We start from the raw sequence: 26,658 nt of genomic DNA on the forward strand, positions 1-26,658 counted from the left end.
ACTTTTCTAGCTGTCAGTCTGTGTAGGGCCATGATAAAGTGACAATACCTCGTTTTACTGTACTTCACAGATAGTGTTTTTTTTACAAATTAAATGTTTGTAATCAGGCCTCAAGCAAGTTTATTGGCACCATTTTTCCAACAGGCTGAAGTAGTTAGCATTTTTTAGCAATAAAGTATTTTTCATTCAGGTATGTGCATTTTTTAGACATAATGCTACTGCACTCTTAGACTATACTGTAGTGTAAACGGAACTTATATGCACTGGGAAACCAGAACAATTCGTGTGACTCGCTTCATTGCCGTGTTTGCTTTATTGCGGTGGCCTGGGCTGAACCCGCAGCATCTCCGAGGGATGCCTGTAATCACTTCCTCTTCTCATGCATTGCCTGTGTGCCAGGCACTCGACTAAGTGAGGTACATTAGCTTTTCGAACCTCTGAGGGACCATATTGTTATCAGCCCCATTTTACAATCACAATTCAGGCTCAGAGAGACTATGTGACACACCTAAAGGAATAAACCTAGCAAGTGTGGGAGCCAGGATTCGAACCCAGGCAGAGTGGGGGTAGGCTTGTGACCATGTTGCACTCATCATCTCCAAGGGGCCGCACAGGTCGGGAGCAGGGTGCACTGGAGGGGACGGTGACAGGGTTGCCTTCATGCTGATGGCCACTCTGAGTCTGGCTCTCCGAGTTCACCACAGCACTGGGGTCTGCTGTTGAAGGAGGAGCCCCCGGGGTCCGGCAGAGCCAAGTGACAAAGCCCAGTCGATGCTGAGAAGCCCCAGATGGGGACGGTCAGCAGCCCTGGCTGCCGTGTCTCTCCTCCCATCCAGGTGACACAGCTGCCAGCCTCCCCTGTGTCTTCAGGTGCGGGCTTCCTCCCTCCTTTCCTGGTGTGTGACGTTGTGCTCAGAAGCACAGGCACGCCTCTGAGTAACTCTGAAGTCTTGGCCGAGTGACGAGCCTCAATTTTTTATCAAAAATATGGGGATAAGTCACAGAAGTCACCCCTAGAGTTGCTGGAGGGTTTAATGAGCATAACATCTACCACATAAAGGTCCAGTAAATAACAGCTATTATTTTAAAACAAGCAAACTCCAAACCAAGATTGTACCAAAGTATGGACATACATGAGGTTGCAGGGCTTGGATTTTTGTGCCAAAAGCACTAGACTTGTTCTAGGGCGTGAGAGCAGATCCACTGCTCAGGCGAGAGACACGTGGTGGGGAGTGCAGACATTAGCGCCCAGGAAGGGCAGCTTTCTCAAGGCCTGAGTGGCTTACCTAGGAGGCCATGTTCCGGTGGAAGGGTGGATGAGAGGACCCAGAGATTATCTGTCCCAGCTTCCGAGACAGACTCTGTCACCTTCCTTTCAGGGCCATGGGATTCAGACAAATTCCATGTCTGCACCCAGCCTGCGACATGGTCCCCAGCAGGTGCTCCATAAGTATTGTTGAATGAATAAATGGTTTATCTTGATCTCCTCCCAAGTGCCTGGCACATAGTAGGTGCTCAGAAAACGTTGCGAGAGTGAATTTGCTCTCTTTCTGGCAGCATGGCCGAAATGGATGAACGATTCCAGCAGATTCTGTCGTGGCAGCAGATGGATCAGAACAAAGCCATCAGCCAGATCCTGCAGGAGGTGAGCCTTTGTCCAGGGCATGAGGGCAGGGGTGCAGGAGGGGTGCAGGAGGGGTACAGAGAGGCCAGGGCAGAGCGTAAGAACTCTCCACGGAGCCCTGTCCTAGGTAGAGGGTAAAACCCAGGATGCCTCGCGCATTTAGTATAAACCATCAGGAAGGGAGGAGCAGAGAGAGGCCTCTGGGTGGTGATTTTTCTGGTCACTAAAATCTCAAGAAGCACCCCCTTCCCTGGTGGGCCCACTCCCCATGCTGTGACGGACTGAAAAGGACAGAGGGGACCACACCTCGGAGGAGGGGCCCACATGAGAGGGCGGCAGCAACTCGCACTTCTCACTTCCAAGCCCGCTGCACCTGTCCTCTCCTGCGGTCCTGGCCATGGGTGGCCCACTGGGAAGGCAAGGCCGCCCGGCCCTGCTGAGCAGGCCGTGATCTCTGTTGCAGAGCACCATCCAAAAGGCCGCATTTGAGGCTCTCCAGGTGAAGAAAGACCTGATGCATCGGCAGATCAGGAACCAGGTAAGTATGGGGGTCGTGTCCCCCCACCTAGACCTGCCCTGTCAGCTTTCAGAGACATGCAGAGGTGGCTGGACAGGCAGCAGTTAAGGTTGTAGCCTGGCCCCTTCATGTGCCAGCTCGGCAGGAGGTCTCCCCTTTCCTCCCAGAACCTAGGTCACGGGCTGTTGGGGGGTGCCTCGAGGCAGCACTCACTGTAAGTGCCTGGCAGATGTGACCTGGTCTCACCATTCCTCACGCTGCCCCAGGCTGAGGGGAAGGACAGCACTAGCTCTTGGCCTTGACTGCTGGGGCAGCCTCTGTGCTGACCACGCCCCAGGCACGACTCCCTCTCTGGGGGCTCAAACTCCAACGTCGCCATCAGCTCATCCTGGGGAACTGGGACAGACTGGATTTGCCACCTGATGCCAGCTGAGGGGTGACCTGGGCCTGGAGGAGGGGTGTGTGCTCTTGCCCAGGCCCTACGGCTGACCGGCAGGCCGGCCTTGGCCAAGCCCCACTGCTGTGGCCTCCTGGCTGCCTCCGTGGAGGGGGGTTGTGTCTGACTCGCTGGGCTTCCCGCGGGTGAGGAGCGGTGAGGGAGGCTGGAGAGGAAGCGAGCTTTCAGGCTGTGGGACGCTCATCACACCGTATTCAGCACATTTTGCATGTTTTTTTTTCTTTTTATTCTTTTCTTTTTTGGCCAAAACCAACTTACCTTTTTATTTCCCTCTTTAATTTCAACCCCACATTGCTGCACATGAAGCTCGTTCCTCTGACCAGGGGATGGTGGGGACGTAGGAATTTAGGGACAAGGGTCATAGTGTCATAAGCACAGGGCAGAGGCCAGCTGTGGGGTCTGACCCGCAAGACTAAAAGCTCCCAGTCACATCCTGAGGGTATGCAGTGGCCGCTAGACATTCTCACTGTGGGTGCTTCTAACCCACCAGGCCAGCTGTTCCCATTCAGACTCCAAGCAGGGACGTCCCAGAGAAAGGGCTCACTCACCTGCTCTGTGTCCCTGGGCAAGTTACTTAACCTCTCTGAGCCTCAGATTCCTTGTCTGTGAAATGGAAGCAATAATACCTCCGAACAGCCAGAGGGTAATTGATGCATCTGAAGTGCCCAGCACAGGCTTGGCACCCAGAACCCTCCATACATATCAGCTCCTACTACGACTGTTATTTTTATTCAGTCACTTCCATTACCCTCTGCTCTCCTCTGTGACAGCTGTTTAGAGGAAGCAAGAGAATTGGACCAGTAAGAGGCTCAGGAGCAGTCGTGTCTGGCCATCACTCTGGCCTGAGCCTTGAAGGAAAGCCCTTCGTTGTTCCACAAACCTTTACCGGCACCCACTCCCGTGCTCGGCTCCCGATAACTGCACTGACCAGGACCAGTGTGTCTGCCCCGCAGAGCACTCAGGGCCATGAAATAACCAATTCTTCTGAAACCCCTGCGGATGAGCTTCCCAAGGCACACAGGTCCCTTCATTCCAGAGCCCCCCAGAAAGGATTCTTAGACCCCACTTGGCCATCAGAGAGCTGCAGCATAGAATTGAAAGTGATTAACGTGAATAAAAAAACCGTCTCGTCTTCTGTTTAGATTAAGTTAATAGAAACTGAGTTATTGCAGCTGACACAGCTGGAGTTAAAGAGGAAATCCCTGGACACAGAGGCACTACAGGTATGTAGGGCTCCCCGCTCTGCCCCGTCCCTCCCCCGCCCCTGATGAGATCCCCTGCTCCCCCCGGCCTCTCTCGGCAGCTGCTCTCCAGCAGACAGGGCAGGTCTCCTCTGTGGCTGTGATGCTGGAGGGTGCCCCAGCCCCAGACGGCTGGAGGGAGCACAGGCCAAGGTTAGGGGTTGTTGGGTCAGCCTATTGCCAGGTAGGAGGGTCAGAGGAAGGAGGGTTTCATTGCCAAGGCTCACCCAGGCGACATCTCCATCTCCACATTTTCTTTGTTTTGGAGTGGGATTGCTGCGGAGCTCCCTGTCTCTTTAAGCCATGCTTCTGGGCCGCTGGTTCAACTCATGGGCTGACATCCTCTGGGGAAGGAGCTTTCTTGGTGTCCAAGGAATGTCTGGAGGAGCGGGCCCAGTCGTTGCTGTGTCACTCCTCGCAGGCAGCCTCTCTGTGAACGCCAGTCTGGGTGTCCTGCTCCCAGAGGCGCAGGGAGCAGGGACTAACAGAGCATCTACACTGCAAGCCTGGGACCTGAGTTCTGACCCAGCACAGTCTTGCTGTGTGACCTAGGCGGGTAGGGGAAAATGGTGGTCCTTTCCCTTCTCTGTGCCTCAGTTTCCCCTGTTGTACACAGAGGGGCTAGATTAATGGTGTGTGAGGACATGTGCCCCATCCCAGGCTTTTGAGCAGAGCCTTCTGTCTGTCACTGTCCCTATGTCTGTCCTCGTGGAGCAGTCTTAAGTTGTCTCATGGGCTTCTCAATGCAGTGAAAGAATGCTGGGGTCTGCAGTCCTGGTCTGAGGTCTACCTTGGATGTGCTGTGTGACCTCAAGCAGGTCACTTCCCCTCCCTGGGCCTCTATTTCTCCCATCCATAAAATGGAACTAATCTTCCAGACCCAGCCTGTGCCAGGGCAGGCAGAGAGGGGTGAGCTGGCAAACAGAAAGCCCTGTGTGAGCCTGGAAATGGTCTTCAGAGACGAGGGGTTGTGGAAGCTCTCAGAGCAGGTGTAACCACCGTGCTTGACAGGTGCCCTGTCTCCTGCATGTTAGAGCTTGCGGGGCTCCCATTTCCAGGGCCTCCATGGGGTTTCCAGAGTAAGAGATGAGTGGAACGTGGATACAAACAAGGGCTCCATTCTGGTTTGCATGTGCCTCCATCTGTGTAGAGCCTTCCCAACTGGTGTGGGGTGACACACCAGCCCTCCCTGCCACGTGCTTCCCCCACATGGTCTGTAGTCAGTACGAGTCAGATACCCATGCCTTCTCATTTCCTGTTTGCTGTTTCTTACCACTCCACCGGCATCAGTCACTAGATCCCAGGCCTGGCCTTAGCCACATGGGGAAAGTGGATGCAGGCTTAGGAGGGAGTGAGGAGGGGATGCCGGCAGAGGGGCCCCTCGGCTCTGTCCCCCCAACTCTCAGCCTGAGACTGTGGGCAGAGCCTTGAATTGAGTCAGCCCACCGTGGGTCCCCAGCTGAGAACTGAGTGAAGGGATCCTGTCATAGAGCTGCGGGACTTCCGGTGCCACGGGTGCCGGGTGCCAAGCTTCCGCAGCACTGGGTGTGGTCTTGTGTTACAGGAGATGATCTCAGAGCAGCGCTGGGCCCTCAGCTCCCTGCTCCAGCAGCTGCTCAAAGAGAAGACGCAACGAGAGGAAGAGCTCCGGGAAATCCTGGTGCGTTGGGCTTCTGCGTCAGCATCGCGCTGGGCTTTGCTCTCCCCCAACACACTTGCCATTCTTAGAAACACTTTCATTATTCAAGTCATAGCTGTTCATCAAAGGCAAAATGGAAAACACAAAGGATAAGAAGCTCATTTCCAAGAGTTGTCTGCTGATGATGTACATTTTCCAAACACGGTGGTGCATATTGATAGCAGTGCATGTATATGCTTTAAGCATAGAACGGTGCCCCCGGATGACCAGCTCGTCTTCATCTATCCTTTTCGTGTCACTAAAATATTCCACTGTGAGCTTTTCATGGCTGCATTTGGATGGGTCATCGTGTAGTCTATTGCGGAACATTTTGGCTACTTCCGGTTCTTTACTTTGATAAGCAGTGCTCTCTGATCATCTTTGTAGCTAAGTATTTAAGGACAGCTGAGCATTTACTCAGGACAAATGCTGTGTCCAGGACAGGCTGTTTAATAGGCCTTTGACAGGAGTTGCCTGAGTGTCCCCTGTCCCAGATGGTTTGACCCTGGCCCATCATCGGGGTGGCAGAGCCCCGTTCAGGGGTAGTAGGTTGGGTCGTGTCCTCCGGAACCCAAGTGCACCTGAGTGGTGAGGATGGAGGCCCCGCCCACCAGCTGGGGCTGGGGGGACCGAGTGGCTCGCGTGCCATCATTACCGCTCCAAACGTCTTCTGAGCTCCGCTGTGGGCCAGGCCCTGTGCGGGCAACAGAGAAGCGTGAGACCAGCTTCCTTCCGGGCCCCGCACCAGCCCAGTGGCATGTTTGTGCTAATCACAAGCTGCCCATTCCTCACAGCACCTCGCTGCCATGGCCTGTGGATTGTAGTGATGTGGGAACCGTGCCCTTGGCGTTGTGCAGGAGCAGCCATATGCTGTGGCCCTGAGCTCCTGCTGGGAGGGCCTCGGGGGACTCGCTGCCTAGGGCACAGAGCACCTCCTCAACATAACATGACTTACGTCAGGATCATAGGTTCCCGGAGAGAGGTATGTCCACAGCCTGGGGAGAGCCATGGCCCGAGACAGGAGCCGGCGTGACAAGGTCCAGGAGGGACCACCAAAAGGCAGTCAGGTCCAAGTGGACTAGGGAAATGCCTGTGTTTCCACACACTCCCCATGACCCCAGTGTGAGGCTTCAGCCCTGGATAGGCCAGCTCAGCTGTTCAGAGCACAGGCTCCGGAGCAAGACGGACCCGGGTCTGCATCCTGGCCTTGACACTAGGCAGCTCTTTGACCTTGGGCAGGCTACTAACCATGCTGAGCCTCAGTTTCTTCACCTGTGAAGCAGGACCTACTTCACAAGTTGTGAGAATTAAGTTAAATGCACCTCTCAGCACACAGCACAGTCTGGCACGTAGCACCCAAAGTGTGAGCTGCTGATGCTGGTGGTATCATTTGTTCACTGCTCCGTCCCAGCCTCTAGAACAGTGCCTGGCCCAGGACAGCACTCGAGGAGTCTTTGTTGAATGATGGAACAAAGGAATCTGTTTCAATAGCATGTTTATAATTTTCTGGCTTTGTCAGAACAGTAAAGGCCACTCAGAAGCTGCAGGTGTTTGGGAATCCTGCGTCTGTCCCTGCCTGGCACCCAGAAGACACGCCTGAGCTTTGTGGGAGAAGGCGGTGCCGGCTTAGTGCTTTGCGCTTTCCACAAAACGATGAGAAGATGCCCTTCGCAGACTAGTGACGCACAGAGCGAGGTGCCAGGTGTCAGCAGCCCAGGTTCAGGCTCCCCACCAGGTGTGCGGTGTCTGAGCTCATTCTCAGCAGTAAATCGCCCATAGGGATGCTTCCTGCCTTTCCCGTTTCAGTAGTTTAAACGATACGGTAGCTGTAGGAAAGCTGTTTGTACAATACCAAGCTCCAATCACATGTTCAGAGGGGCTTAGTCCACAGTTGTCACTGTCATTGTTTTTATTTACTGACATAATTAACAGTGTCTGCTTCGTTCTTGGCAGACGGAGTTAGAAGCCAAAAGTGAGACCAAGCAAGAAAATTACTGGCTGATTCAGTATCAACGGCTTTTGAACCAGAAACCCTTGTCCCTGAAGCTGCAGGTGAGGACAGGTGGCACCTGCGCCCACCAGGAGCCAAGAAGGCTCCATTCCGAGGGCCCTTCCAAGCCCCAGCGACGCCTGGCTGCTTCATCTTTCCAGTTTAATTTTGTGCATATTTCTGGTGGCTAGTGTGCCAAGTCCTGAGCTAGGCCTCGGGAGGGGACAGAAATTAGACAGAGGGAGCATTCATTCTAGTGAGGGGGAGACAGCCACTGGTCACTGTCGTGTGGAGCAGAGACCCGTGGGCCCACAGCGGGGCAGGGCCTGCTGTGCACACCAGCTCAGGTGGGTAACAGCCCTGTCTGCGAGTCCCTGCTGTGGACAGGACAGATGTGGTCCTCTCCCTTTCTCCCGGCCTCTCCCCCACACACTTTTTTTATTTATTTCAGATAAAAAAAAAAGTCTTTCTATACATACTATTTTGACAACTTCCTTTTTCTCTTAGCAATAGTGATGGGCAGTTGTCCGTGTCCATACATACAGTTCTCAATGTTTCCAGACAGCTAGCTGCATAGTATGCCGTATATGGATGAACCCTCATTTATTTAAACAGTCCCCTCTTGATGGGTACTTCAGTTACTTACAATTTTCAAGTTTACACATAGAGCGGCAGTGAACTTCCTTGTGCATTTATCTCTATACGCTTACATATGCATTTTTGTAGGAAAAATTCCAAGAATACATTTTACGTATCATGTGATATATATTCAGACCCTTTTTGTGCTGTTGCACATAATGGCTTCTTGTTTTTCTTGGCTTGTCTCGTGGGTCTGCCATGCAGGAAGAAGGCATGGAGCGCCAGCTGGCGGCCCTGCTGGTGGAGCTGTCAGCCGAGCACTACCTGCCCATCTTTGCCCATCACCGCATCTCTCTGGACGTGCTCAGCCGGATGAGCCCCAGGGACCTGGCCAAGGTGGGCAGCAGCCTGTCGGGGAGGTTAGGCAGGAGGGCAGGCCACTGGCTCAACCTGGCCAAGGCGTCACCTTGCTCTTCTTACGTTATCAAATGTGCCGGGGTCCCCTTGCTTGCAGACGGCCAGAACACTTACCCCATCTGCCCCCAACCAGCTGAGGGGCCCGGCATGCCGTCTGGCTAAGGAAAGCCAGGGACATGGGTCCCGCTGACCTCAAACTTCCCACCCACTCAGACTGGATGTTCACGTTGTAGGGCCAAGGCAGGGCCTTGGAGATCACCTGGTGTGGCCCTGACCCCTTCCCCCAGCCGTTTTACAGACGTCGTGCCAGCAGCACTGCCTGGGCCTGCTTACGTTCTGGGCACATCGCACTGACGCATTTACTCTTCAGAAGAGACGAGTAACGATGATAACTAACGTGTCTCGCACTTGCCAGTGTCAGGTGCTCTTCCAAGCTCTTCTCACATTCCAGCTCATCGAGTCTTCCCAACCACCCCAGCAGGCGGGTGGCGTCCTTTTTCAGATGAGGAAACTGAGACACACGCTAAGGTAGTGATCAGCCTGAGGTCACACAGCAGAGCCGAAACGCACGCCGGGCGGTCCAGTGCCAGAGTCCATGCTGTGTACCCTCTGCGGGCCGCCTGTCCCTACGCAGAAGAGCTACCCAGGGGCCATGTCACCCGAGCTCAAGAACCTGTGTTCTGGAGGCTGAAGGCCTTTGTGCTTCAGGCACTGCCACTTCGCCACAGCTCAGCTTCAAGCGTGTGAACTGGGACAGAGGGTCCTGGCTTACTGGTCGTCATGGGGGTGACACGAGGTCATGCAGGCGAAGCTGTCAGCACAGTCCTTGGCACAGCAGAAGCACTTGTTAATCCGTAGCTGTTACTAGTGTTGGCTTCCTTTTGGCCTCAGTTTCACCCTCTACCACACTGACGGCCTCCACATTTCCAGCCGAAAGTGCCAGAAGCCAGGATTGAGGAGGTCCCGGTGGCTCTGTGCTGTGTAGCGGGCTCCTGCCCAGCCCAGGCCACAACCTGTTTTTCTTTGCACTGATGCAGGTGGGCGTCTCAGAAGCTGGCCTGCAGCACGAGATCCTGCGGAGAGTCCAGGAGCTTCTGGACGCGGCCAGGATCCAGCCAGGTACTGACCCCAGGGCCTCCGCTGAGCAGAGGCTCCGACCTTAGGTGTGGGCTGTGGTTGGAGGCAGTGACCTGTGTGCATTTCCAGTCGCGTCCTAAGGGCCGGTGCTAGGCCCTGCCAGTCCTTAAGGTTCCCACCTAAAGGAACAGGATTCACCAATGAGAAAAACAGGCCACAGAAATGGAGAAAAGCAGAGTTTCCTTGTGGCAGTGAGGGGCCCTCCTGGCTCCCTGTCCCATACCTTTCCTAAGCCTGCCCTGCAGACATCAGGGACCACACCCAGGATCCTTGCGGTCACAGGAGAAACCAGCCGTAGCCAGTGCCTAACGCTGTGCCTGGGGCAGGCCTGTGGTTTGGGCACAGAAGGATGTTTGTGATGGGGTGTGACAGATAAAGGCAGGTCAGAAAAGCAGGAGGCCAGGAGAAGGCTGGTACCACGGCTGACACACGGGCAGGCATCTGTGCGCCGAGCATAAACCAGGTGCCAGGCATTTGCTGACCATTTCACATGTGCCATGTCCTGTCACCTTTGTTTTAACCCCAGGAGGTGGGCACTGTTGTTACCCTCATCTGAATGGTGAGGAAACTGAGGCAGAGAGAGGTTAACATGTTTCCTGTAACATCACACAGCGGGCAAATGGCTGCACCACTGGGCCTTGCTGCCCACCGCCCCCTGACAAGGGAAAGGGAGCCTGGGGCCTAGAACGGGAAGAAGGAGAGGGCAGGCATGGGCTGCTGGGCTGGGCGACCCCATAGTACGGCCTGTCTCGGGCAGGGTCTGTCTGTTTGAATCAGAGGCTGAAGGTGGAGGTGCCAGACCAGACTGCAGGGGTGACATAGGATTTCAGGCTGCCCAACAGGGAGGAGGCCATCTGGCCTCCGTGATGTCTGCAGACTCCAACTTTCCAGCCACTTTTACTCCAGGGACATTGACTCTATCTAGGAAACAGCCATTAAACTTCCAGCTTTAATATCAAGTAATGTGCAAAACAAACACCTTTCAGATGTCCCCCCAGCACCAACCCCTGTCACTCTCAGAGGGGAGGTCAGGAAGAGTTTGGCACCAGGAACTGTGGTTGCCCAATCCCTAACCGGCAAAACTCCCTCGAGCAGGAGTCACGGGTGTCTTTTCACTCCGAGCCCCTTCAGCGTCCAGAATGGCTGCCTCTCACCCATCTCCCACCATCCCCAGCGCTAGCAAGAGCTGCTCCCTGCTCAGAGCTAATCAGCAAATTCTTCCTCCCCGCCTCCAAGTGTCCCGGCGGCCAGTGTGTGACGCCTGCGCTGCTTAGGGCTTCTTCCTGGCCGTGCCCACCCTGCACGGAAGGGAGCTTTGGCGGGATGGCTCCTCTCCAGCCCCAGAAGACACGGGAAATCCTCAGGCAGTTTCCTAGTAATTCTCGTATGGCTCCCAGGACTTGATATGCGTTATATTAAATATAGAAGGGACTCTTTACAGTGATGGTTTGGGGACACCATGATACCCTTAGAGTGTCTAGTGTTGTTGTAACAGCCTTTTAAACATGTTCAGTTTTTCTGACAGGCTCAGGGGAGACCTGCATGGCAGTCTCTACAAACTCAGAGACCGAAAGTAACCACACAGGATGGTCAGAACATAAAAATTCCTAACTAAAAAAGTAGTCACATCCTAGGCCTCCAGCTTCCTTGACAAAGGTCAGTCTTTACCTTAAGTGAGCCTGTCTGTTATCTTTTTGCATCTAAGATAACATACCTTTGAAATATCAGAGGAATCTCCTTTCCAGACCCTTCAGGGCACACCCAACACCAGAGCAGAGACCCCAGAACCCGGCATTGTTATCTTGCTGTCCCTATACTATCTCTGTGCTGTAAAGTGTTAATTATTAACTATCCTGTACCCACCAATGAAAAAGAAGTGTGTGTCTCTCCGTTTTATTTTTTATCCAGTCCCAGAGACTTTCCCTCTGCTTTCTCCCACCCCCTTAATCTACCTCCATTGGATTTCATGTAACCCTCCTTACATCTCCCCTTTGATTCTAACGTGTAATATAAGCTGCCAAACTGCCATTCTCCAGAGCATTTTCTCAATGACTGTTGTAAGGGCCAGTCCTGACGTCCTGCTTCAGGGCTGGATGATGGCTCCAGGCAGAGCAGTGGGCCCGCTGGGGGTTGCGGGGAGAGCTTTGGGGGCTGCTCAGTCATCTCCCTGCCCCTCTGCTTCATCCTGTCTTCTGGGTGACCCGGGAGAGAAGCTGAGAGTGTGGCCCAGTCCAGCCCAACCTCCCACACCGCAGCTCTACCAGCAGGTGGCCCTGTGGCCTTGAGCAAGTGGCTTCCCGTCTCTGAGCCTCTCAGAAAGTGAGGAGCCCTACTTGCAGGGTGGCCGCTAAGGATCCAGGGGATGTGAGGGGTGAGAGGCCCCACTTAACCAGTGCTGTAGCGTCCCTGCCAGCGTCCCAGCACGACCGATTTACACATGGGGCACGTGGCTCAGACAAGAGAAATAAGGGTACGTGGGAAGGCCACCCTTCCCCCAATTATGAGGGCAGGACACCCCCCACCTTCCAGCTCACTGTCCACTTGGGGCAGGCAGGGCCAGGGGCATCCCTAGGGGTTGAGATCACTGGGAGTGACCCTGGCTCAGCCTCTCTCTCTGGTCCCCACAGAGCTGCCGACACCACCCAAGGGTGAGGTCCTCGGGGCCCTGGAGCCTACTGCCCCTGAGGAGCTTCCTGAGTCAGTGAGTCCGTCGGCTCCGCCTGCAGAGCTGGAAGTGCAGACCTCAGAATGTGTCGTGTGCCTGGAACGGGAGGTATGTCTAGGGCAGGAGCCTCCCACCCCACCCCCACCCGCCTGCCCTGCCCCCACCCCCACCCGCCTGCCCCGCCCCCACCCCCACCCGCCTGCCCCGCCCCTGTGGCCATCCCGAGCCCTCCCGGGCACGTGCAGTCTTCCTAGCACTTTTCTGCTTATATAAGTATACTGTGTTCATTAGAAATTGTGGGAAATACAGGAAAGAAAAAACAATACAGGAAATAAAAATGACCCACGATCCCATGACCCAAATGTGACCAAGGCCGACATCACTTTCTGGGCCTTTTTTTTTTTTTTTCCCCCCAAAAGAGAGTTTTTACCCTACTTAACAAATACACTAAGGAAAATTTCCCAAGTTGTTAAATGATACAATTTCCTCTGAACAGGCTATTTTAAAACAGTCTTTTAAAACAAAACTTCAGCAAAATTAACTTGTAAAAATTAAACAACATAGTGTAGAAAATTATAATCCTCTCTCTACCATGCCATCCTACTGAGAAAAGGCGACCATGTTACAGCATTTGATCACCCGGAGATCTTACCAGACTCAGGGAATGCAGGATGTGGAGGGACTCACTGGTTCTAAATTGAACGAAAGTCCTGCTTTGGGGCCCCTTAGGTGGCTTCCAACTTGTTGCTGTGAACAGTGCTGTACCAAGCAGCCCTGAACTGACTTGGGAGCACTTGATGCTTTCCTTAGGATCAACTCCTACAGAGAGGAAATGCCAAGCAAAGCGTCACACACCTCCGTGGCTTCTGACCCAGAATGCTGCAGTCATTTTAGACTGAGGGGCTGGGCACGTGCACATAAAAAACAAACGTTGGGAACAATCTTCACGTCCGACAGCAGGCCCACACGAAGGGCACCACAGCTGTCACGCCGAAAGCGGGCGTGGGGCGTGTCTAAGACAGGGCATACAGAAAGCAAGTAGTGAAACATGGGAAAATATAATCCCGGTTAGAAAGGGGTAGGGGTTTGTGGGTATTTATAGATTTTTAACAAAATATGGAGAAATCATACCAAAGTGCTAACAGAAGGCAGGACTAGATTTTCACTTGCTGTGGCATCTGTTTCCGTGATGTTTGAGTGGTTTAGGATGACCACACTATCCGGTTTGTAAGGTAAAGAACAAGGGGTCCGGGGCTGGGACTCAGTTACGCATCCCCGGAAACCAGACGGGCCAGAGCCTGGACGCTCCCACTCTCTCTCCTCAGGCCCACATGATCTTCCTCAACTGCGGCCACGTCTGCTGCTGCCAGCAGTGCTGCCAGCCACTGCGGACCTGCCCGCTGTGCCGTCAGGAAATCATCCAGCGCCTGCGCGTCTATCGCAGCAGCTGAGCTCCGCAGGGCCAGCCTGGTCCCTCTGGCCCCACCTGTACCACCTGCCAGCCCAGGGCTCCAGCTCACCCCCTGCTCTAGCCAGACTGGTACCCCCCTCTGCCCTGCGCCCTTCCCCACAGCCCCGGAGGGTGCACCCCACCCTTGCTCTCCAAGCACGCCTGGGCCAGGCGGGGGCAGGGAGTGTTCCTGACCGATAACCTGAATACTGTGGAGAAAGAGCGGATCCCTCACGGCGCAAGGACAGGCTCGGACATGGAGAGGCAGCTGTGCCACCATCTGAGCACAGGACTGAGTATCCTGGCCAGTGTGGCTCTGCCCTCCCCTCCCCAGGAGCCTTGGTATCCTCATCAGGGGAACACGGACAGTGCCATCCCACTGGGTGGGCTGGTGGGAGTGCAGGAGGGCCCTGGCTGAGGGGAGCGGAAGCCCAGGTGGAGCTGGTGTGCGGAGTGGCCACAGGCCACCACGGGCTAGCCTTGGATTGACGGACTGGCGTGTGTTCAGTGTGCCACAAGCAACGTGGGCCCTTCCTTACCTTCCTCGCTCCTGCTCCCCAACACTCTGGGCCCCCCTGCTATCCAGACCTGCACCACCTCACCCCAGACAGCTCAGGGCAGGCAATGAGCTTTGCAGACCCAAATCAGGAACACCAATAAACCCACCTCCAGCCTGCTCCTTCAGTGTCATCACTGGGTCCTGATGGAGCTTGGGGAGGGGCGGGGTCAGGGCCTGGGGTGGGGCGGGAGGGGGCTGCACCTCAGTCTAAAGGAGGGGGAGGAGGTAGAGGCATTCCCAAATGTGACTTGATTGAAACCTCCCCTCGTTACAGGTAGAGAGACGGGGGCTCTGGGAGAAGGGCATGGAGAGGCAGCTGGAGTGGGTTGTGCTTTGTAGGTGCTCCACTGTCGTCATCCCAGCCGAGCAAGCCGAGGATGAGGGACTCAATGCCCAGGACCTTCCAGCTGGGACACGGCGGTGCTGGGTTTGGAACTGGTGCAGTTGAGCAGGTCGTGCATTGCACAAGTCTAGGGGCCATGCACAAGCTTGTTGCTGGAGTCACACATTTATTGTGCCTTTTCTGGCAGATGGTTTTGAGCCAAGGGCAGCTTTTTCTCTGGGCTAGAGGCAGGCCTGCTCAGGGCGCTTGGGCTCTGCCTCCAGCTACCTCTGGCCCTGGCCAGCCTTCCAGACTTGATTTTCCCATCCTTCCATACGGGTCACCAGGGGCCCTGACGCAGATTGGTGGTCACCAGGGGGCACTGAGTGCTCACCCAGGTGCAGCGCCGAGAGCCCGCTGGATGCAGGGACAGGCCCCGGGCTGGCAGAAAGAACCCTGGGCCTCAGTTTGGGACCATCCACCAATCCTGTGGGTGAAAGCCTCTGGCGGTGCGAGTCCTGCTTTTCAGGCAGGCGCTGGGGCCTCTTACGTCGATGTCTTCTTCGCCCGGGGAACTTGGATGGTTCCCTCTCCCCACTCACCCTTGAGGTCTGAGGTGGGAGGGACACTGCAGAGCACAGCACTGAATCCTCACAGGCCCTGGGAGAGAGGACTTTGATGATTCCCTTTCATAGGTAAGGAGCCTCAGGCTGAGTTAGTGACTTGCCAAGGAAACAGCAAGACTGCAGGTGAATCTCTGGTCTTCGGGCCCACAGTCCAGGCTGTTTCGTACCCAGCCCTTGTCAACAAGCCACCATGGACAGGCTGGTACCAGGGAAGCCAATGTCCCCCATGGCAACTGGCTGCCATACGAGGGACATGTTTTTACCCATGGATGAGGCAACCCATCCCCACCAGTTTTGGGGGTGGGGGGGTGACCCTGTGCCCATGACCTCACCCAAGGTTCCCACCTTCCTGGGTGGCATGGTGATGATGATGGCGCCACCGCCTAGAGCTGCTGTGAGGTTCCTGGTCCTGCACATAAGGTACGTGGCCCACGGGAAATGCTCAGTAACTGCTAGCTGTGTGATCAGGAGTCTTGAAAGCGCTGGCACTGCTGTTTAGGGCCAGCCTGAGCGCAGGACCCCTCCCACGGTGGGTGCCCCAGGGCCCAGTGGCTTGAAAGCTGCTGGCATCCCTCTTGGCCTCACTGTAGCCCTCCCTGCCTGAGGAGCACCCCGAACAGATCTATTAATAGCTAAGGAAGTTGTCTGACCTGCTGGCAGGCCAGTCACCTACATGCTCTACATCGTCTCTCTGAGCCTCAGTTTCCTCCTCTGTAAAATGGGATAAGACTGTGGACCTAGAGATATTCGGTCAAGTGACAAGCCCCAGAAACCAAGGTGCATGGGCCCCTAGACGCAGTCTCAGCCCAGGTCGTCCACTGCTGGCACCACACATAAGCCACTGGCTTTAAATAAAGCATTTATTGATTAGTAAAAGCTTAAACAGTTTGCATAATATTTTCAATACAATCTGGGAAGAACGATTGGAAAATCCCAAGAAAGGCACTAAAGGAGAGCATCTTAAGATGGAATGTAGTGAGATGTTTGAGATTGGGGCTGGGGAAAACGGGGGGAGGCCCTGAGCACCAGCCACCACCACACATCCTGGGGGTCCAAGGCCAGGGCCCAGGAAGCAGATCCAGGGGACAGAGGATGCAGGGCTGGGTGGGGGCCCCACCCTGAGGACCCTGACGAGTCAGTTTCTGCCCTGCCCACCCTCTCCTCAGAGCAGGGAAGGGGTGTGGGGCTGCCGGGCTGGGGCTGCCTCAGCTTTACCCTCACCCCCAAGAACAAGAAGCTGAGGAAGGATGGCCGGCCTTCATATTCGAAGAGATTCATATTCGTAAAGGGTGAGGTGACTTAATGACTCAGGCAGCAGGGGCCAAGCCACCCTGACCCTAAATCCTCAGGCCACCAGCAGTGCCTTGGGGAGCCATGGCCCCTCAGGAGCCCCACCAGCTCCCTCCATGGACAGTGCGTACCTTGGAGGTGGCCCGCAGAAGACAATAGAATCCACACCCACTAAAGCCTGCCTCTGAGCAACGTGAGCAACGTGCCACCATCCCCTCAGCATGTACCCCAGCATGTGTGGGTACAGAAGGGCAGGGGAACGGAGGGACTCCCAAAGACTGGATCCCAGCAAGCAAGCGGAAGGAGACAGCCGGGGCTGGAAGTGGGGGCGAGACAGGCCTGAAGGCCGCTTGGCTTCCAGCAACGCTCCCTCTACCCTGTTGCCTCCATTCGCACACTCCCAGCAGCACCTCGGCAGGGCTCGCTCCTTCTGCCCCTCTTCCTGCCCTCTGACACTTCCTCTCCCCAGACCAGCACTTACTGCACCTTTCTCATTTCATCCCCAGGCCCACAGCCCCATCCCCCTTCATGCGGCAGCCCTCCCCTCGCATCCCCCAGCCTGGCTCCAGCCTGCAGAACCCCTCCTTGTATCTCCCCTCACCCGGGGTCAGGGAAAATGAGCCCAAGGTCCACTCCCAAACTGGCCTCTGGGCCCAGTGGGGAAGATCAGGGAGGGAGGAGGGGCGCAGAGCTGGGCCTCAGCGCTCCAAGTTCCTGGTTCCAATGAGCCCCGGGTGAGGGGAGAGAATTCGTGGGCTCTGAGTCACAGCAGACAGTGCCTATACCTCCCTCTTTGCAAGGATGGCAAGACCCACGAGGGAAACAGGCACAGAGGAAGGGCAGGAAGAGTGGACCCAGGGAACTGGGGTCCCAGGACACTCCCCAGCCCCCTCAGCTGTGCTCAGCCCCCAGCACAAAGAGGAAACCCCACAGAAGAGAAAACAGGGAGCAACAAAATATGACCAAACCCAGTAAAGTGACTCGGGTGGGCCCATCCCCGCCCAGCCCCACCTCCACCCAGAGGCACAGACCATTCGGTACTCTTGCCCGGAGCCACGCCTGCCAGTGCCTCAGAGGGAGGAGCCCATGTGCCTTGTCCAACAGAAGCTCGGGGACGACCAGCCTAGAACTCAGTCTGCACCCCTGCGCTGTCCTCGGTGGTGGTGTGGATGGTGGGACGGCCACCGGGGCTGGACACCTGCTCCCCGGTCTCCTGGTCGCTGGGCTTGGGGGGCTCAAGGTCCACAGCCTTTCCAGGCGGGAGTTGCCGGAGGGGCGAGGCGGGTGGTGAGTTGGCCTTGGGGGTGGCCACGGGCTGGGTGCTCTCCTGCACAGGGGCCCCATTGAGCAGGGGGCTGGCCAGCGGGGGGCTCTCAGCACGCAGATTCTGGGCCAGCAGGCCACGGAGCTCAGTGACACTGTCTAGGGACGCAGGTGACAGTGGCTCGGGACCAGCCTCATAGGGCAGCCCTGCCTCCTCGTCCTGGACCACGGACACCACCTGCTTGGCACGCCGTCGCTTTTCCGAGATGGTGGCTGCTTCTGGGACACGGGAACCGGGGCTGCCGCTATCCCCACTGCTGCCACCACCACGACCACTGCCACCATACTCCTCACCCCAGTCGATGGGCGTGCCCTCGGCCAGCAGGTGCAGGTTGGGGTCACTATTATGCAAGACCACGCTGTCCCGGTACAGGTTGTGTTTCCTCTGCACGGCAGCCTCCTTCACGGCTGTGGGGCCAAAGGGCGGGGGTCAGGACACTTACCACGGGGACTGCGCTGCCACCACACCCAACACTGTGCCCAAATGCAACCAGCATCATCCCCCAGGGGCCTCAGGTGTCATGACTGGGATGTGATCTATTCCAGCCCTCGCTGCTAGGAAGAAGCCGTGACCCAAACCCCAAGCCCAAGCTGGTAACCACCGTGTCATCCTGTCACTCTGACACTCCCCGAAATGCCAAGGACCCACAAAAAGCAGAGACATGATGCCACCCTCCTAGGGCCACATAACTAACAGTGGATCTAACCTAGCCCACAAGCTCTGACCCCACCAGGAAGACCTGTGGGCAGCTGCCTTCATCACTTTCCGGGCAATAAGAATCCGGGTGGCGGCAGGGCGACCCCACCCAGCTCTGCAGCCTTCCCTCCCGGCAGCGGCTGCCACGCACCCTGCAGGATGTCCTTCATGACGGTCTGCAACACCACCTCCTCGTATGTGTTCTCCACCAGGATGAACCTGGCAAAGTCCTCGAAGATCAGCTCCTGGAACCGGGGCAGCTCCTGCCAGGCGGGGCGGGGCGGGCACGGGGCAGAGAGAGGGGCGGTCAGGGCGGCCGGCAGAGAGAGGGCCTACAGGTTCCACCCCGCCGGGGCCACTCGTCAGGCCCACTCTGGCTCTCAGGGACCAGGAGGGGGCCAGGGCCAAGGGCCTGGAGCAGGCTGGGCTGAGTGGGGGCCGGGCACACTCACCGACTTGCAGGTGGGGGCCAGCTTTTTGAGCAGAAACGGGATGGTGATCTGCAGCAGCGCCTCCCGGAAGAAGCGCTTCCGCACAGAGCTGCTGTCGTAGTCATATTTCTGCCAGGAAAGGGGACAGCGTGGAGGGCTGTAAGTCAGTGGGCCCCACCAGCCCCTGGCAGGAGGATGGGAGGCTGGAGGTCTGACCTGAGCCTCAGCTTCCTCAGCTGTGCAAGGGGGTGGCTGGCGCCGCCCGTAGGGACAGCAATCCTGGTGCCAGCCCGGGGACTGGGTTCAGGGCTCGGCCACACTTAGGACAGGTCAAGGGCCAGGGGTCAGGGCCACTGACCTTCAGCACCCGCTCCAGGATCCGCTGGATGGACTTGCACAGCTCCTCCTTGGTGGGCCCCTTCCCCAGCTCCTGGTGCAGAAGCGTCTCGAAGGTGTACACGGCGTTGTCCATTTGCTGTGGAGCACAGCGTGGGGCTCATGAAGGCCCCGGAGCGACCACAGGCCCTTCCTGCACGCCTCCGAGGGGCTCCTCGGCCAACTGCCCCAGGCCTGCCCGGGAGGGCGGGCGGCCTGTGTGCTCATTCACTGTGTTCACTCCCTCACATCGTTACTGAGTGCCTACTGTGTGCTGGCACACTGCACTGCTGGGCACTGCGGCCTTCCCTGCCTCAAGGAAACAGGAAACGGGTCCTGTAGGAAAGGGCTTGGGGAGCCAGGAGGGCTTCCCGGAGGAAGGGGTCTCTGGGCCGAGACCTAAAAGATGAGTCCAAATTAACCAGGGGAAGGGAGGAACAGGTGTCCCAAGCAGATGGGAGACCAGAGCAGGAGAGAGCACGCGGGGCCTGTGTGGCTGTAGTTGGCACATGAGGGTGTGGCCAGGGAGTAAGGTCGGGCGGCTCTCCCAGGAGATGGGGACTGTGGAAGGCGGGTGTGGGGTGAGCAGGGATATGGGATGTGCTGGGGCAGCAGCCTCGGGCCCACCTCACGCATGTGGATCTGGGCTCGCTGCTTGAACACGGACGTGCTGGACACATCGAAACGCTGCTGCAGCCCATCGAGCCTCAGCGGCTCCATCTTCTCATAACAGCTCTGCATCTTGAGTGGGTGATAGGCCAGCTGGGACAGCTTCTCCATGTACTGCGGGAGGTAGGGGTACGTGGCACCTGAGCTGGGGCCACCTGCATGGCCAGGCAGCCCCCCACAGACCCACACCTTGCCTGGGCCCTCAGAGTCCAGGCCCTGGGGCTAGCACTAGCACCTCGGAAGGCCACCTGGGGGGTGGGGTGCCCACAAGGGCAAGCCCTGGAGGGCCTGGAACAGGATGAAGATCTGAAGGCAGAAAGACCGTGGTCCAGCAGCACAACCTGGGAAAAGGGTTCACGTCCCTTCTGGGGCCCTGGGTGACCTTGGGCAAGTCATGCATCCTCTGTGAGCCTGTTTCCTCAGCCTCAAAATCAAGAGATGTTTTTTCAAGATTTCTAAGGTCCTTTTTGGTTCTCAAATTCTGTGATTATTGTCTGTGGACTCTCCAATTTGAGGTATGGAAATCTTAGGGAGGCTAAGATTACAGGATCAATTCTATCTGCACCTGACAACCATGTGGGACTCCAGACAGCCAAGTACCCCAATATGGGGTCTGTGGAAGGTCGTTCATCCCCAGAACCAAATAACTGAGGGAGAGTGAGAGAGCTGGGCCGTCTCCATTTGTGGGGTACACGAAACGGCATGCATGTATTTAATTCTACCTCCATACCTGTGTTACTCATAGCTGAAGTTGCTTTTCCTTCCTCCCCTCCTCCTGGCCTTCCTTCCCTCCCTCTCTGTTAAGTTCTTTGACATTTTAGCAACCCGACTGGCTTATAAAGGCTGGTGGAAGGGGTGATCTTCCCCCTTTCCTCTACCTGCCGGCCCCAAGAGGACAGCCAGCTGCTTCAGCTTCACGCACTCGGCCCTTCAGAATATCTGTTCACAGGCTGTGCCAGGAGGGGACTGGCTGCCCTGGCTGACAGCAGGGGCCTGACCCAAACCCAGGAGGCGCCCCTGCCCAGGGTGGGGGCTAGCCTCACCTCGCCCAGCTTGTCGATGCCGCCCTCGTTGATGACATTCAGGTTCATGTCGGTGACCTCCTTGAAGAAGACGTCCCGCACCTCAGTGAAACCCTGGCTGGTGGGCACCATAAGGGCCTCCAGGATGGACGGGATGTAGGGCTGGACGTGGTTCCGGACACACACCTCCGCCTTGGGCAGGATGAAGCCTGCGCCCAGAGAGAGCTGGTCAGCTGCCGCCGTTCCAGGGGCATCTCCCAGCCATCCCAGACCCCGAGGCTAGACGCAGGCTGTTGGGTTATTTTTTAAAGAAAACCACTGGTGACAAGAGTAGCAAACACTGATTCTAGAGACAGCTAGCTGATCGAGATAAGAAAGCCATGGAGGCAAAATAACATGGAAGGCAGATTGGACCCTGATATTTCTGAACCTGGGATGGCAAGAAACTACAAAACTGCTAAACCAAAGGTGCTGCCAGTTTTTCTGCTTAGCTAAAGGTAGAGAAAAACATCTTTGAGGGTCTTGCTCCTTTGTTTAGAAAATAAATGGAAGACACTTTCGTAGATTCATTGAGCCTCTGGGTTTTGCAAACACTGAACCCGAACTTGCTCAGAAATGGTGCGGCCTCAGTGTCACCACGTAAAAGGCGGTTCCCCTGTGGACAGGGGCCATTCCTGGGACACTCTGACCACAGCATTTTGACTCTGGGATGTTTTGATGTCCCTCTCTCGCCTCTGCCCCGCTAGTGTTGTTTGTTCCACAAAATAAATGTCAGTTCTCAGTGTTTTATCCCGCTCACAATGAATACAGCTAGTAGAGAATAACTCTCGGACAGCTAAAACTGCCCACAGCCAATGTGCTACGGCGCAGGGAGCGAAATGATCCCATCTGGCTGGGAACCGAAAGGAGCTTAAACGGACTCGGAAAAGTTAGATGTCGTGAAAGTGCGTCGTCACAGAGTTAGGCTGAGGTCAGGTCAAATGACATGTGGTAGAAATCTGTGATTGACAGAAGATGAGCAGAAGGCTGAACCTGACAAAAATTTAGGTCTTCAAGATCTGGGTTTATAGAAATAACAGCTACCAGCCAATTCACAGGAGTTAGAAAAACAATCGCTCAGATTTGATTTCGATTTTTTTAAGACAATCGATAAATCAAGTTGTGAAATGCACCCGGATCCACGAAAGAGACAGGAGGTCCGCCCAGGCCCGGGGCCCGTGGTCCCAGCAGGTACCTCGGATCTTGCTGGCCAGGTGCTCCTTGGAGGTGATGATCTGGTCCATGTCGGTGCGGATAACCGCCTCCATGGCCGGCCGGGCCAGCTGCAGCTTGGACAGCACCGCCTCAAAGCGCGCTTTGGCCTGCTCATATACCAGACGGTACACAGCGTCCGAGATCTGCGGGCAAAGATTCGGGGTCAGCACCAGGCTGAGGGTGCTGGGCAGCTGGAAGCCTCCAGCCCCTGCCCCCAGCCCAAGCCCACCCACCTGGATCCACTGCCGCTGTCGCTCCTGCGGTTTCCCCTTCAGCCGCGGGCTGAGCTCCGCCTTCAGCTCAGGGCCCAGCTCCTCCATCACCAGGTTGCTCAGGATCTAGAACGGGGAGGCAGAGCCGGGGCAGGGGCTGGGGCACATCCAGGTGTGCTCCTCTCCCCGTCCCATCAGGCCCAGCCACTCAGGTCCCTACTTCCTCGGGGTTTGGCCCTTTGCTCCATATCGCCACTCCCCTCTCCCCTGAGCTTATCTGCTTGGGTGTCCGGCAGGATCCTCAGGCTCAGGGGTCCCACCTCAGAGCCTTGGCACATGCTGCCGCCCTGTCTGCACCACCACACGCCTCCTCCCCTGCCCTTGCATGAAAGTGTGTGTGTTTATCTGTCTGTTTCTCCTGCTAGACACACAGCTCCCTGAGGGCCAGGACTGCGTTCCTCTTGTTCCCAGCAGCACCTCAGAACCTGACCCAGGGCAGGTGCTCAGTAAATGACACAAAAAAATAACAAGCATCTCCAGCTGCATGACCCACCTCAGACTCCATTTGTCCAAATCTGTGCTTGTTGTCTGTCCAAACCGGCAGCACCCCAGAGCCCCATCTCTGTGCCCAGACCCACCCTCTGGACCCCGAGGTAACTTCCGCAGTCTCCCTGCCAGCTCTCCTGGCCTCACCTGCACCTCATTCCCACACAGCATCTCCCAGGTGCCGTACAGCTCCTTCGACTGGCGGTACATGCGGATGGCGTCTGTGAATGCGGGGCCCTCCACCTTGGAGTTCTCAGGGATCCCTGCCCAGGAGAAGGAGGTAGAGGAGATCAGAGGGATGGCGCAATGGCCTCCAGCAAGCCCAATGGACACACACACACACACACACACACACACACACACACACGCATGCACACCCCCACTGTGACCCCCACTGCCCTTGTAGTAACTGTGACAGGAGTAGTCGCAGTGACACCAACCAGCAGCAGAAGCAAGGCAGGCCCCCTTCGTATCCCCTATCTCCTTAAGTCCTCCCCATCACCCCAAGACATGGGCACTGTCATTTACCCTGCTTCACAGATGTCGGGCCACCGGAGAGAGTCCAAGGGCAGTGATGGCAGAACCAGGGCTGGAAGCCATCCCACCCTCCCAGGGAGGCTGCCCAACACTGCAGAGAGGGCGCCAGAGGTACCCCAAGATCCTCGTGGAGTCCCGTCCCCTTCCCTTACTCTCTACATCAGATGCCTACAAATTTTTCCCTGCTAAGAGCCAAAAAGTAAATGTTTTCAGCTTTGTAGGCCAGATGATCTCTGCCACAACTCCAATCTGCCATTGCAGCATGCACGGAAGCAGCCACAGACATCTGTGAATGAACTTGGTTAACAATACTAGGCAGTGGCCGAATTCAGCCCAGGACACATGGTTTGCCAAACCTGGTTCTGGATCACTGACCCCAAAGGGACTCAGTTTCCCCTTGTGAACAGTAGGAACTGTGACTGGTCCTGGACTCACACACCCACTAGGAGCCTCCAGGGGCCGCAGTGCAGCCCCAGCGTGGAGTTGCATCGCCTTTGACTCATAAGGGCGGTTGAGTAATGGCTTTTGCTTCCGTGGGCAGACCTGGGTCTGCCTCAGTCACCGCTGGGTGTCCGGATCTGACTAGAAAATGCCATGTTTATTTTTGTCAGTGGTGGTGGTGGCAGTGATGGTGGCCGTAGCCCAGATAAATTTGCCCACCTGCCCTGTGCTGGCGAGGTGGGTCAGTGAACCCCCAGCCCCTGGGTGCTAGGGAGGCAAGCTGCAGGAAGTTGCAAAATCTGACTTAGGGAAGAACGTGGTTAAACACCACAGAGACAGGCAGCCACGTGCCTGTGACCACTGCGTCCCCAGAGCTGAGGGAAGGGAAACACCAGCCTGTGCCTCCGAAACCCCAGCTCCCACTGCAATGACTATAGGCTGAGTCACCCCCACAGAGAAAAAGCCCCTCTGTGGTGTGGGGAGGACCACTCCCCTCACACATCCGGCTGACGGCAGGAATCACTGCCTGTCAGAGCTGGAAGGTAGCTCAGCGGTGGGGAAACTGAGGCCCAGCCCCCATCTCTGCAGTGGCAGCTTCCTGGGCTGGGATGGGGATGGGGGCAGTCTCTCACCTGCGTTTCAGGGACCTGACATCAGGCGGGAGTGACTAGAGAAGAGGAGGGGTGTTCGAGCCAGTGCTACCGCCCTGAGGCTCTCAGGAGGGACACAATCTCCCAGAGACCAGGTTTTGCCTGGAAAAATCCAGGCTCCGCATTACATGCAGCCTCTCCCACATCGGGGCATTTCCATGCTACAGGCAACAGTCAGGGATGCCAGGCCGGGGCGCTTTCCAGGTGGCCGGAAGGTGAGGCTGGGGCAGCAGGAAGGAAGCTGCCCATGTTCCGGGCCCTGGCTCTGGCCGGCCAGACACTTAGGACGTCTCAAGTCTACACGCCGAGCTGCTGAGTTTTACAAAAGTGAGGGTCACCCCTGCTGAGCTATTCCCATGAGCCTGGCTGTTAAGGGCTGAATTGCATCCCTCCAAATTTATATGTTGAAGCCCTAACCCCCAGTACCTCAGAATGTGACTGTATTTGGCGATAGGGACTTAAAGAGGTGACTAAGGTAAGATGAGGTCCTTACGCTGGGCTCTAATCTAATATGACGAGTGTCTTTATGACAAAAAGGAAATTTGGACACAATACGTTCGCCCACAGAGGGAGGACCAGGTGAAGACACACGAGGAAGGTAGCCCTCTGCAAGTCAAGGAGAGAGACCTCACCTGCTGACACCTTAATCTTGGACTTCCAGCCTCCAGAATTGTGAGAAAGTTAATTTCTATTGTTTAAGCCACTCAGTTTGTGCTGGCCGCCAGAGCAGACTAAAATACTGACCCTGGGCTGACACCTCAAGACCTCCAACACATTCCTTCATCTAATCCTCAAAACAGTCCTGTGAGGAACAGTTGTTCTCAGCCCCACATCCCCAATGAGAAGAAGCTCAGAGAGGCAGTTACTGGCTCAAGGACACACAGCTAGGGAATGACAGCCCCGGGGTTTGAACCCAAGACCTGCTGACTCCAGCCAGACCTGGAGACTTCCTGCCTGTGGTGTCCTCAGGGTCAGGCTGAGAAAGGAAACTGCATTCCTCAGGCCTGGGCAGCAGACAGGAAGAGGCCTTGACCTCTGTACCCCAGGCCCACCCTCAGGGCTCAGCTCAGTGCCCCAGCTGCCTCTAGCCACCCCCAGCCACTTCAGGAATGCAGGATGTGAGGGGGGCCCTGGGATGAGTTGGCATCCACCCAGATTGGCCTCCTTCCCCCCCACCCCACCCCCATTTCCTGGCAGCCCCCAGAGTGAGCAATTCCAGGCTCCACAAATTCCAGGCCCAGCCTCCCGAGCTGAAGAAAGAAGAGAACTTTCCCACAGTCCTCAGGGTAGAAGAAAGGCTTGGCTAAAACCAGCCTTGTCAGCTCTGGAACACCTTCCTGCCCTGCCGTAGGACGCCCCTTCCCTCCTCCTCCCCGCCCCCAGCAGCTCTCCCTGTCATCCCCTCCTGCCCGCAGCACCCACACCCAAGGGGCTCCCCTTGGCCTCCCAGCTGAGCACTCGCTATATGCCAGGCACGGAGCCAAGCGCTAGCTCATTTACTCCTCCCACCAACCCCACAAAGCCCCAGTTTATCATCCCCCATGGGGTCCCGAATGGTGACTCGTCCTCACTTTATTCTGTCCCCATCCCCCACCTGGCCTGGGGTCACCCTGCCAGGTCAGCCCTTAGTCTTGGAAACCTGGAGAGGGTGAAGCTGGGCCAGGCCTTGGGGGCGGGGGCGGGGGCAGGGAGGGAGAAGAGAGGAGGAGAGAGGGTGCCCCAGGCCAGGCAGCCAGAGCCCAGATCGCCTCCACCCAGTCCAGGCCCCACAGTCCCCAGGGACCTGGGAACAGGAGGCTCTTTGTGGGCAGCAGGGCCCAGCCCAGGTGGCAGGGGGTGGCCTGACTGAAGACCTGGTTCCTCTGCCTGGCAGATTCCAGACAGGGCAGAGGCGGTTCTGGCGAGTCGAAAGGACGGGTGGGAGTGAGCCGAGGCACCACAGCTGCTGG

General features: G+C 56.5%; 2 protein-coding genes across 6 annotated transcripts in view; one reads left to right on the forward strand and one right to left on the reverse strand.

The window, feature by feature from the left end:
- Positions 1-14,432, forward strand: part of LRSAM1 (leucine rich repeat and sterile alpha motif containing 1) — a 36,514-nt gene extending 22,082 nt beyond the window's left edge. For 4 of the 5 annotated variants that reach the window (XM_019728617.2, XM_019728618.2, XM_074331036.1 and 1 more), the window contains 9 exons: positions 1,558-1,645; positions 2,088-2,162; positions 3,741-3,821; positions 5,404-5,499; positions 7,471-7,569; positions 8,351-8,482; positions 9,541-9,622; positions 12,268-12,413; positions 13,631-14,432. In XM_019728617.2, the coding sequence (XP_019584176.2) occupies positions 1,558-1,645; positions 2,088-2,162; positions 3,741-3,821; positions 5,404-5,499; positions 7,471-7,569; positions 8,351-8,482; positions 9,541-9,622; positions 12,268-12,413; positions 13,631-13,756 (925 nt within the window). In that variant the 3' untranslated portion in view covers positions 13,757-14,432. The remainder of the gene's footprint in view (positions 1-1,557; positions 1,646-2,087; positions 2,163-3,740; positions 3,822-5,403; positions 5,500-7,470; positions 7,570-8,350; positions 8,483-9,540; positions 9,623-12,267; positions 12,414-13,630) is intronic. The other variant, XM_019728619.2, reaches the window with a different exon arrangement.
- A 1,672-nt stretch (positions 14,433-16,104) lies between these two features.
- NIBAN2 (niban apoptosis regulator 2) overlaps positions 16,105-26,658 on the reverse strand; it is a 48,857-nt gene continuing 38,303 nt past the window's right edge. Inside the window, exons 6-14 of the mRNA XM_019728629.2 lie at positions 23,229-23,344; positions 22,557-22,661; positions 22,304-22,466; positions 21,091-21,278; positions 20,006-20,161; positions 19,362-19,478; positions 19,025-19,132; positions 18,724-18,835; positions 16,105-18,283 (exon numbers count right to left, since the gene is read on the reverse strand). Of these exons, the coding sequence (XP_019584188.2) occupies positions 17,676-18,283; positions 18,724-18,835; positions 19,025-19,132; positions 19,362-19,478; positions 20,006-20,161; positions 21,091-21,278; positions 22,304-22,466; positions 22,557-22,661; positions 23,229-23,344 (1,673 nt within the window). The 3' untranslated portion in view covers positions 16,105-17,675. The remainder of the gene's footprint in view (positions 18,284-18,723; positions 18,836-19,024; positions 19,133-19,361; positions 19,479-20,005; positions 20,162-21,090; positions 21,279-22,303; positions 22,467-22,556; positions 22,662-23,228; positions 23,345-26,658) is intronic.

The sequence above is a fragment of the Rhinolophus sinicus genome, linkage group LG04 (assembly GCF_036562045.2).
Source record: "Rhinolophus sinicus isolate RSC01 linkage group LG04, ASM3656204v1, whole genome shotgun sequence".
In the NCBI taxonomy this organism is placed as follows: domain Eukaryota; kingdom Metazoa; phylum Chordata; class Mammalia; order Chiroptera; family Rhinolophidae; genus Rhinolophus; species Rhinolophus sinicus.